Raw genomic sequence first — 11,565 nt, forward strand, 5'->3', positions numbered from 1 at the left:
AAAATTTATCGCCAGCAATTAGAAAAATTCAGAATGAGACACCTTTCCTTCTCTGGGTATGTTAATAAGCAAAATTGCCGCATATGGGGCGAGGAAAATCCTCGTGTGATTCACGAGACTATTACATGCTCAAAAAATGACTGGTGCGCATTGTGGTCAGACGGCGTCATTGGGCCTTACTTTTTTGAAAACGATAGGCGCATGATAACTGATTATTTTTAGCATGAAATCAAAAATATTAATGTAGAAGACACGGTTCGAACAAGACGGCGCAAGTTGCCACACATTGGGTGCAATGTTGGATGTTTTGCAAGAAGTTCCTAGGCTGCATTATTTCACACTGGCCGCCAGGATCATGCGATTTAACGCCGTTGGATTTTTTGTGGGGTTAGGCTATCGTGTCTACGTCGACAAAACCGAAACATAAAAACCAACACCTGTCAAGTTATAGCTGGGATACCGCCCGAAAGTCATCGAAAGGATAGGTTGCTGCAAAGGATCCAGAGACGGCCATTTAATTGATATTATTTTTCATAATTAATGAAGTACGTCAAATGTCCGATTAATAAAAAATCCAAAGGTTTACTTGAAGTGGTTTTTTTTTAATGTCGGAAACTGAAGCTGGATTGAAGAAAATTGTTATCAAATGCCTAGGTAAAAGATGACAAATTGTAATTTAGATAAGAACGCGTTCAATGTAGAATTATGGTTTTCAGCTACATCAGTACGATATTTCAATCAGTATAAATTACAGAAGGTTATGTGTTAAAATAGATTAATAAAACAAAATATATTTGTAAATCGTTTTTATTATATATTTCAATACAAAACGTACATATGTATTTATATATAATTTATATAATAGAGCAAAATATTCATCAAATATACAATATTATGCTATTTTAAACATGAATATATGTAGATAATATATAGAATATTGAACGAATAACATTCATTTTAAATGACGCATTTTGTATACATTATAAAATATTTATAAAAAATTTTAATCGTTGTATTTATATTATATAATATATTCAGTATCACCCAATAATAATGGCACTTATTAAGTTTTAGGAACAATGATTTATAAATCATCAAAAATGTAATGTTGGCAACTACATATATATATATAAATTTGTTTACAAATATAATATGTTCACTACGATTAAATTGGTCTCTCTGTTTTAACTTTTCAATTATAGATTGAAATTTCTTATCCTGTTTCATAAGAAAATTGCTTCAATAACATTTATTAATATATCCTCACAGTCAACGTTTAAATCACATATTCTAGTCTATTAGTTTCGTTTTATATATAAATTTAAAAAATGGCAAATTTTATTCGAAGGAATGTCTGGAATAGCTTTATAATAATGCCATAAATATCTTTCCTTCGCAATATATTGTAAAAAATTATCAAATGCATATAAAAAGGCACACATGGAAATAGTTAATTAATGACAGTGCGCACGCAAGCGGCGCTGCAAAATGGCATATCTTGCTTGACGACGAATTTGCTGTGCAACATGCTCTTGCGGCACATCTGGTTCGAACAAAAGAAGCAAGTGCTGTGCCAATGGAAAGAAGACCACGAGACTCCTTGCTGTTGAGGGCCGATGCTCATTTTGCACAGACGACAGACCTGAGCGTGGTAGTGATCGTAGCACGACAAGCAGATGGGCAATCCGGTCTTGTCGTCCGGAACGTAATGCTGATTTCCCAAAGGCGAATCGCAATGGTAACAACAGAAATGCGTCTCGTGGAACACGCGATCCTCCGCCATCGTATAAACCTTCGAAAATATCAGTTCGTCGCAGGCGGCGCACCTCATGATCTTCAACGCCTCGGCCAAGTCCCTGGCGCAATATATTTCGCCTTTGTGATAAAAGTACACCAAGTCGGCGAGCAGCTGATTGCACTTGACGCAAGCGAAGCATTGAGGATGCCAGGAAGCGTTTTCGCCGGCTCGTTCGGCCTTCACGGCCACGTCTCCCTGTTCGATCGGACGGTGACAACGTTGACAAGGCACGTCTCTGTTCGAGTCGCAAGTTTCGCTGCCCATCAAAGTCATGTTGCCGACGTTTTCGGTCATTGCGCCTATTTGACTTTCGACGCGGCTCGTCTCGGCGAATTCGGGATTCGCGTTGTAAGATCTGCCCATGTTTTTAACGGCGTTCTGAGGATGGGTGTTGTAATTTGGCAGCGGCGGCGGAGCGGTATCGTCGTCTAAACAACTATCGGACGAATTATTTTTAGCGCCCGCGTAACTCGGTCCGACGCTATCGGTGGAACTCCAGCCCCAAATCTCACCGTTAGGAGCGAATATAGTGCCTTTTTGAGGATAGGAATGTTGGGACGGAAAGCTATCGACGGGAAAACCGCCGTTGTTGTTCAAAACGTTGGAAGAAGTCGTCATCGCTTTGGCGCCTTGCGATTCCGCAAAGGCCGTAGTCTCGTCTTTAAACTTAGGATTGGTGTTGTATTCGAATCGGAACCGCCGAATTGGACACAGGTATACATCTCTGTCGACCAAAAAGTTCAAGTTTTTCAAATCTTTGAACAGTTTATCGTAAACGGGGCCGTGTTCTACGGCACTTTTAATTCTATCCGATTCGATGTTCATAGCGTTTAATTTTTCTTTAACGACTGGACTGAGAACGGAACTCTGTTTGTAATCGAGTAAATGTCCAGACTTGTTGATGACGTTTCCCATATTGTCCAACACTAAGAGCTTATCGGAGGTACTTTTGGGAATGTTGGAATACTTCACGCCGTCACTGATGCTAGAGACTTTCAAAGGGAGACTGTAAGACTTGGCACCCGGCACAGGCTGACTGTTTTCGACGTTGATCGATAGCACGTCGCCCTTTTTAATCGTGCCAATTCTGACAATATTGCCCATACCGACGACGTGACTTTTAATCCTCGAAACGTACTCCTGAAAAAGCAAACAAGTTAGCGTGTCACTTGACATATATTTTATATTACAATTGGCATACCTGATGTCTGTTCTGTTCTTGCGGAGTGAGAGTGTGGCAACACAGATCGCTACGAATATCGTGAAGTGGAATTTGACGACGGAGTTGTTGACGTCTTTTAGCTGCGCCTTCGGAACCGACTACCGGAGCCAGCTCGCCGCCGAGGCAAGACATATAATCCGATACCTGCAATATTGTTTAACGTTATTTACATAATAGACTAAGGTTATTAACGCTGCAATTTTATTTTTGGACCTTTCGAAAAAAGAGTTTGTGAATGAACTGTTGAAAATTTTGCCTTTGAAAAGAACAGGAGATAAATCTACAGAATGTACAAAATTACTGAAATGTATATAAGCATTTTGTGGGACATGAATAAATTGGTTATGCATTCCTACTACTCGGGATTTGGGAAAACCTGAGTTTTTTGGACCCGGTGAGCCCAGGTTTAAATTTCCTTTTAGCAACTACCATGTCATAGTACTTTTTTAAAATGATTCAAAAACATATTGTATGGACCCTTCTTTTCCTATGCAGTGGTACAAAAATATGCAGTCGTTAAAATATAAGTCCAAATTTAATTTTTAACAAGAAAAGACTAATTTTCTCAAGAAAATTGCTGATTTTTGAGATGAAAATTCACAAAATACAAATTTCCGATTTAACTCAGGCATGACCGAAGGGTTAACGTATGCAAACTTATCTTCTGAATTCGGCATGATATTGTCTGCTTTTTTAATATTTAATTGAGTTTTTCTTCCACTGTCAATAAATGTTCGGTCTGGGTATCATCTTCTATATCAGTTAAATAATTTTTAAATGAATGTTGTTCTGAATGAATTATTTATAATTGAGAAAGAGATGGCAAGTTTTGGATTTACACCCCTACTATTAGCTCTAAAGCACACAATACAGATATACGTTCGAAATATTTATTATTACTCCTGTTTCCATTTTGAACAATTTTATAGAAATTAAAATCATAACTATATTTTTTTATATTTATCAATCAATCGGAGTAATGATAAATATATCGAATGTATAGAACGCTAATAGTAGAAGCGTAAACCCAAATTTGCCATCTTTCTCATTAATGAATAATGAAGAAATGGATAGCTCTCGAAGTGACTGTGTTAACGCAAATAGAGTATAGTTTTATCATTTTTTTCATTAAATAATCTTTTAGCGTTTAGCTTTAATTGTTTTAGAGTAGAGAATCTTGTCCTCGGTGCCTTTGCCGGGTCGGAATCCAAATTGCCTGGCAGATAATGCATAATCACTGTTTTAAGTGCTCCTCGAGTCGGCCCACAAGGACATTCTCAAAGAGTTTACCTATGGTTGGGAGAAGCATAATCGACCTTCGGATCTCTTGTCTTAATTCCCAGGTTTAGTGAGAATCACCATCTTGCTGAGCTTCCAGCAGCTCGGATAGACTCCTTCGGAGCGGCAGCTCTCAAAGACCATTTCGAAAATATTCTGCGACTTCCTATATTTTTTTTAATACGCGATATTTATGCAGTCAATGCCTGGTGTGACCTCCTCAATCATGTCGTCGCTGTCTGTGAATCTCATGGTGATCAGTCTATGGTCGGAGAGGCACAGGTCGGTGTGCACTCTACAGTCCACCACCCATAGCTGCAACGCAAGAGTATACCCGTTGCGACCGAAAATCTGCTGGCGATAACAAAATCCTTCATTTGTCTATTGTTCACAGAATTCCTGTTCTATCTACGGTGAAATTTCGCCCCATATTTCAGAATGGACATTGAAATTTCTGCTTATTATTATATTTTTTCCGTCAAAGGATAGGCCGTCTATGTGATTCCTTATCGGGTCGCCGAATTTGAAGTTCGCTGATATGATGTTGATTTCGACACATGAAGCTTATAAGTGGACTACTGCGCGCCACTGGTTCCTGAATCAATGCCACATCTATTTCGTTTTCCAACAATTTGAATTGGAAATATGCCATTGCAGCTTTTCAATAATGAAAATTTTGCTGGGCGACCCTTTTGTTTCTAAGAATAGGCAAGGAGCTAGCCATTGGTGTTGGCTATTTTCCTCGCTAGGGCAGCTTTTTAGGCTGGACAAGCCTTGTCTCCAACCCTATGAGCCGGGGATTCATGTTGTTGCCTTAGACGGTTTTTCGGTGGTCACAAATGTGGCGGGCCGTGAAGCCCACGTAAATGGTGCCCTTGAACAGCATTAAGGCGTGCACCTGTCCTTGACTCAGGTATTGAGCCGGTAAATGACATTTTTCTCGTATAGAGCTTCGATGATTTCTTTGTTTTTTACACTCGAGAGGATGTCGTGGACGATAGCTCTCGGGTTCTTGAGGCCATTGAGGGATGCCTTAATGGCGGCCTTTCCCAAATTTTGATATCGAAATATTCGGGATAGTCACTCGCTTCAATTGACCGGACGAAAACGTCCCTGCGGGGCCTAAATGAAGAGGGATAGTCTTTTGCTTGCCCAAAAAGCCTTATGGGAACGATTAGAGAATCAGTTAACATTAGAAAATTGTATGACATGAAAAATAGACTCTAGTACTGTTGGAACAATGACCTATCTAATAATAAAATTTTAAAAGTAAATAGTGAGGTTGAAATTGGTATAGAATATTTACCATATCCGAAGATATATTGGGCGGCACCCAATCGAGTTTAACGGGTTCGTCAGCGATACCGCGTATCTTCATCAGCACGGCTAAATAACGAGTATAGAATAGAAAGTGTAGAATATGTAAATAAGTATACGTGTAGAGTTTATACCCGGGGCGGCCCTTTTGGGTTTGGGGTTGCCCAAAAGTTCGAACTGAGCCCATCCGGGCAGGTCGTCGTCTTGAACGTCGTGCGCGTCTTTCGAACAGTGGCACGAGCGACATATCTTCCTCCAGAAGTGCAAATCTAGGCCGGGACAGCCGGTTCCTGCGCAAACATATTTCTAAGTGTATGCTTAAATATTATACTGCGTACGATCCAAACGTTACCGCAGGCGTTGCAGGCCGCTCCGGCTCCGCTGTCGTGTCCCAGTCTGGCTTTGCTCGACTTTTCTCTTTGGCTCTCCAGCTTGGAGAGCCATGCCGGAGCCTCGGGTGTCTCGATGCCGGACATTTCTACGACTTTTATCAGTTGATTCGGTTTATGCGGATGAGTCACATTTCAACCGGGCGGAGCCTTGACAGCGACATTGTGTATGCTCTCTATTATGACCGTTAAGACCGAATACAAACTTTCTTAATAAAAACTCAATAATCTTTTTCTCTTTCAACTAGTTGAAAATATTGAAATTTTCGAGGCTAACTTCTTATAAACAAACATATTTTATTCTTTATATAAAGGTAGGCTTACCACACCCCCTGGTTTTATCGGGAATGCCCCGATTTCATATCATTGATCCCAGTTATCCTTAAGTTTAGTTTCATAAATATGGTAAGCCTGTGTTCTGTTTATGCACAAAAAAATATAAAAAATGGAAATGGTAATATGAACGCTGTAGGATATATTGGACTAACAGATATAGCAATTCGGTCAGATTAATACTCCTCTTTATATGATTTTCAAGCGCTTATAAAATGTAATAACAAAACCAAGTCCTAATAAAAATCCCAGGTGTCAAAAAATAATTGACATTGCTATTGAGCATTTTGTAAAATTAAATTCAGGTGCATTCTTTGTTGCTACTAACGCTCCCGGCAGTAGCGCTTTCAACAGGGTCGAACGTAAAATGTCACCTTTGAGTAAGAAACTTGCGAAACTAATTTTTCCCTACGAGTACTATACTCATATTGATTCAAGAAGTCGAACAATTAACAAAGAACTGGAAAAACGGGATTTTGCACATTGTGGTTAGGCACATCAAACCAAAAAAATGAGAATTGTATTCGGACGACTTGTCAACAAAAAATGTAGTTTGGATTTCACAAGTCAATATTTGACACAAATTGTGAAGTGTTGTTAACATTTTGCTTAAAACGTCTTTGTTTTATCCCCACTCTCTGCCCTCTTTTTTTATCATAACTATTTAGAGATTTTCTAGATAAAATATTTTTTAATTAGAACTGACGACAATAATGAAAAAAGTTTACTGGCCGAACAGGCTTCGACTCGATAGCCTGCGACGTTAAGGCCAAAAGACCGGCAACCTTATTTTCGCACGCCGAACGTCTGACAGTTGGTAAAGGAGTTGAAAAATTGTAAAAGCGATGGCGACACCGAAAGTGGCGGAAGAGCTCCAGAAAAAGTTCCAGAAGGAGCTGGAGATGTTCAAAGGAATAGAGAAGGAAATCCACAAAATCGTGTCGCAGAGGAAACTGCTAGACAGCCAACTGAACGAGAACAAGACCGTGCTGTCGGAGCTGGACCTGCAGAAGGACGGCGCGGACGTGTATAAGCTGATAGGACCGGTGCTCGTCAAGCAGAACATCGTCGAGGCCAAACAGAACGTGAACAAGAGAATCGAATACATAAGCAAAGAGATCAAGAGGATAGAAGGCAACATCTCGACCCTCCAGCAGAAACAAGACGGCAGTTCCACGGCGCTGGGTAAACTCGAGAAAGAGTTTCAACAAGCTCAAGTCAAAGCCGCCCTGAAGCGATGATTCGACCATTTTTCACCGATTTTATATGTAACACGCTACTCTACTCGCATCTCCATAAATTAACATTAAATCTAACACGTATTTAATTTATTTGCTTAATTTTTAAAAAGGTTCAATAAAAACGAGTATTAATCCTTCGTTTTGTTTTATTTAATTCATAATTATTACAAAATGCAAACCCGATATCCTTTTATTTTTGTATTTTTTTTCAATATTTTTTACCATAAATAATATTGCACAATAATTTTAGTTGGGCTATTGTAGATTTTTTTTCGTACCAATCTAACTAATATATTTCTCCTTCAGAGAGTGCTTTATTTACTAAATAATATAATTTACTTCTTAGTATTTCCCATATTTCTTTAATTCATCATTACTGGTTCCTTTTTTTAATTTCCAAATTATATATTAAATGTTACACTATTATATTGAATTTAGAATCTTTTCTATACTCTCAATGCATTGTAGTATGTATTCATTTTTCATCTCTATATTTATTGTCATTTTTCTCAGTGGGATTAATTATTTGTTTTATTCCTTTCCACATCTTATAATGCCCAATGCTCTCTTTGGAATAACACGTGTATTATTAATATAAAACTGCAGTGCATGTTTTTATTTTTATGTGAAAACTTTATATAGATCATTTCTAAATAATTGCAATATGGCCCTACAATTTGTGCAATAATAGAAATTATCATATATATTTATTTAAAAAAAATTACTATTATTTCAATACACAAAAAAATAATAATACATACACTCAGAAAGAAACAATAAATATACTGTATCTGTTCTCACCGCAGTGCTGCGTCACAAGTGGTTCAATTCTTAGTTATTCACTAGATTAGGCAATCAAAGTGAAATTCTGCTTTTCCGAACTGCTAATTTGTCGTCTAGGTCAATTCAGCATAAGCTCTGCTTGGATACGGTTCGAAAACCAAACAGAAGAGTCCAACATCCCTTCTTAACCCAAACCCTTTGTCCAACTCATAAACACTGTCATTTATGGATTTCATTAGAAATTGTGTAAGTTTGGCAACAGAGGTCACGCTCGTTACCTTCAAGTACACGTTCTTTCTTTATTTGCATAGGCATTATTAATTCTGACGATCGATACGTAGCTGTGTTCTATTGTTATGCGTTGTAAACCAAAATCCATTAGTTTTATGATCCTTTTAACAGGTATAGTAAAGCATATCAATTTCAGCGCGAAGATTACAATATGACAAACCGAGCCGCTGTTGTGTAACATTCTGTATGCCAAATTAGTAACTAAGGCGGCCGATAACAGACTATGGGGACCCCGAGACGACTGCCCGTGACGCAGCATAAGCGAAAGTTAAGTCCCGCTGAGCCGTGCATCCGAACTAAGCGGCGTCGTACCATAACACTGCATCCCCGCCACCGCAAGCTACGTGCGGAGTAGGAATGGGGATCCCGAGACGACCGTCCGTGCGCAGCATAAGTGAAAGTGAAGTCCCGTCTTGATCCTCGATCATGACGTTTTTGGTGTTCCTTGGTTGTTATTCCTTTTACACCTTTGTCTGTCTGAAACTTAAATATATATATATACTGTCTGTGATTTGTCTGTTGATTATGATATTGGTTGGGCTGGGTTTGCGGTAATGGGAGGGGAGGTGATTGGTAGTTAGGATACTTTGTGGGCGCTTGTGCTTGTGGGGGATGGTGTTTGGATCTAGGTCCGCTAGGTGCTTGATGGAGTTGTTGTCTATCTTAAGGATGTGCCTGTAGAACTGTTGAGCTAGTTTGTGTATGTGGTCAAAGAGGTATGGCGTGTTTGTGTCGTTTTGTATTTGTTCGTTCCGTACGAACCATGGCGCTTTTACACTTGTGCGTAAGATCTTGCTTTGGCATACTTGAATCTGAGCCGTGCACCCAAACTAAGTGGCGTTGTACAACTACACCGCAAGCAACGCGCGGAGTAGGGATACTGTTGCACACCCGACCGGGATTATAAAGCGGTGCCAAAAAGCTCACATTCAACATTCGGCTCTGGACTTCCGACTCAGCAACTCACTGGACTACACTCGCCGCTCGACTTGACTACACGGATTCTACACCTCGCCTTCTGTCTGAGCAACCATCTCCAGGACACGCGCTCGAGGATTAATATCGACGACTGTCGAAGGATCCCAGTCAACACGCGTCAAGAACATACCGGAAGATTTCATAAGGGCCACTTTGTACAGTTCGCTGTACAAACGTCCTACCACAGATCGTCAACCGGACCCGCCGATAACTACAAATATAGAAGCGTAACCGTGACCGCTTCAAGACTACAATTTACTATTCAATTTAATGTAATTCTCCAAAACAAAAGAGTTTGGAGGCTTACCACTCTTGCTGATAAATTTATTGCTGCCGGGGGCTACAATGCTAAGCACACACAGAGGGAGTCCAGACTGATTACACCATGCGGTAGGGAGCTCCTCAAAACGATGCATAAAAATAACTTCTAGGTGCTCTCAACAGAAGAACCTACATATTGGCCCACAGACGCAAGAAAAAACCCAGATCTCATTGACTTTTGTGTAATGAAAGGTATATCTGGCAACTTCCTAAAAGCTGTATCCTCCCCAGACCTGTCATCGAATCACTCACCAGTAATAGTGACCCAGGGGAAGCAAGTTTTGTCAACATCTAAACCACTGACTTACAAACAAATTCAGATGTCAAGGAGAGGAGAGGATCAGACTTAATATAGCATTAAAAACGGAAAAAGAAATTGATCAAGCCGTCTCTTATGTCACAGACACCATACAAAACGCAGCTCACGATGCCACCCCCACCGTAATGAGCAAAATGCCAAAGGCAATATTCCATTATTTGTAAAAGAAAAAAGGAAGCTGAATTATCTTAAAAACTTAACCACAAACTACTCTTTGGAAAGAAACAAAATCAATAAAACAGCCGCAAATGTACATACTCCCAATAAAACTAGAAAATGAGCAAGAAATAATAAAGAAAAAGTTTTTTTGCTGAACTTTTAGTAAATGATTTAAACCATTTCCTGCATCTTGCTTAGAGAACGAAGAGAGGGTGGTTCTGTCTTTTATAGAGGCTCCGTATCCATGACAGGTCAAATCTGTTATTAAAAACAATTTCAACCCAAAAAAAGCAAATGGAGATGATCTAATTACAGGAAAAATACTAAAGAAACTTCCAGATTATGCCATTAAAATGATCACGTTTGCCTTAAGCTCCTCTTTGAGACTCCAATACTATCCAATTTAATGGAAGGTTATAATGATACCAAAACTGGTAAAGAATTCACAAGACTTAAAATCATATAGACCAGTATCTCCTGCGTAGTGTCTCCTGCCCATATTAACAAAAGTTTTTGAAAAACTGCTGCTCAGAAGAATTAGATCTATTTTACAGAGAAAAAGTTAGTTCCTTATCATTAATTTGTTTTTTTCAGGAGCACAGTACAATCGAACAAGTACACCGAGTGGCGGGTTAGGTGAACCGAAGCCTCCATGAACAGAAGTACTGTTTAGCTACGTTTTTAGATATCAGCCAGTCATTCGACAAAGTGTGTAAACTCAAAAACGCACTACCCTATAATATGTATGTGATGATAGTCATGCCTAAGTGACGGACATTTTCAATTAAAATATCAGGATGAAGTGTCAGCTCTTCATAAAAAAGATCGGGAGTGTATCAAGGCGATGTGCTTGGGCCGATAATGTTCCTTCTATACACACCAGACCTACTGTTATAATGGTATTCGAAGGATTGTTGCAATCACTGCCACCTGGCACGGGACGCGCTGCCGCTATAAAAGGAGGGGCATGTTCGGCAAAACACACTCACTCCCCGGCGTCCAGCTGAACGGACACTCTCTCCTCGACGACCAACTGACGGACAAACACTCTCACTCCCCGGCGTCCGGCTGAACAGACACTCTCTCTCCTCGGCGACCATGACGAGAGGAACATTCCGGCACACCAACCAAGGAGC

General features: G+C 39.6%; 2 protein-coding genes across 3 annotated transcripts; one reads left to right on the top strand and one right to left on the bottom strand.

Annotated features, from left to right (window-relative positions):
• Positions 1 to 1,383: 1,383 nt before the first annotated feature.
• Tes (testin LIM domain protein) lies at positions 1,384 to 6,175 on the bottom strand. Of its 2 annotated transcripts, none has more exons than XM_088203808.1 (5): positions 5,968 to 6,175; positions 5,750 to 5,905; positions 5,605 to 5,684; positions 3,000 to 3,164; positions 1,384 to 2,938 (listed from the first exon to the last, which is right to left on the bottom strand). In XM_088203808.1, the coding sequence occupies exons 1-5, from the start codon at positions 6,089 to 6,091 to the stop codon at positions 1,451 to 1,453; spliced, it is 2,013 nt and encodes a 670-aa protein (XP_088059934.1). In that variant the 5' UTR covers positions 6,092 to 6,175; the 3' UTR covers positions 1,384 to 1,450. The 2 variants fall into 2 exon arrangements, with proteins under 2 accessions (XP_088059934.1, XP_088059936.1); XM_088203810.1 differs by having other exon boundaries at positions 3,000 to 4,593; positions 4,743 to 5,684.
• Positions 6,176 to 7,102: 927 nt separating this feature from the next.
• Pfdn6 (prefoldin 6) lies at positions 7,103 to 7,715 on the top strand. Its single transcript, XM_088203811.1, has one exon. The coding sequence runs from the start codon at positions 7,183 to 7,185 to the stop codon at positions 7,576 to 7,578; it is 396 nt and encodes a 131-aa protein (XP_088059937.1). The 5' UTR covers positions 7,103 to 7,182; the 3' UTR covers positions 7,579 to 7,715.
• Positions 7,716 to 11,565: the final 3,850 nt, after the last annotated feature.

This window comes from Plectrocnemia conspersa, unplaced genomic scaffold, assembly GCF_051122295.1.
Source record: "Plectrocnemia conspersa isolate PC_06_02 unplaced genomic scaffold, ASM5112229v1 ptg000014l, whole genome shotgun sequence".
Taxonomy (NCBI): domain Eukaryota; kingdom Metazoa; phylum Arthropoda; class Insecta; order Trichoptera; family Polycentropodidae; genus Plectrocnemia; species Plectrocnemia conspersa.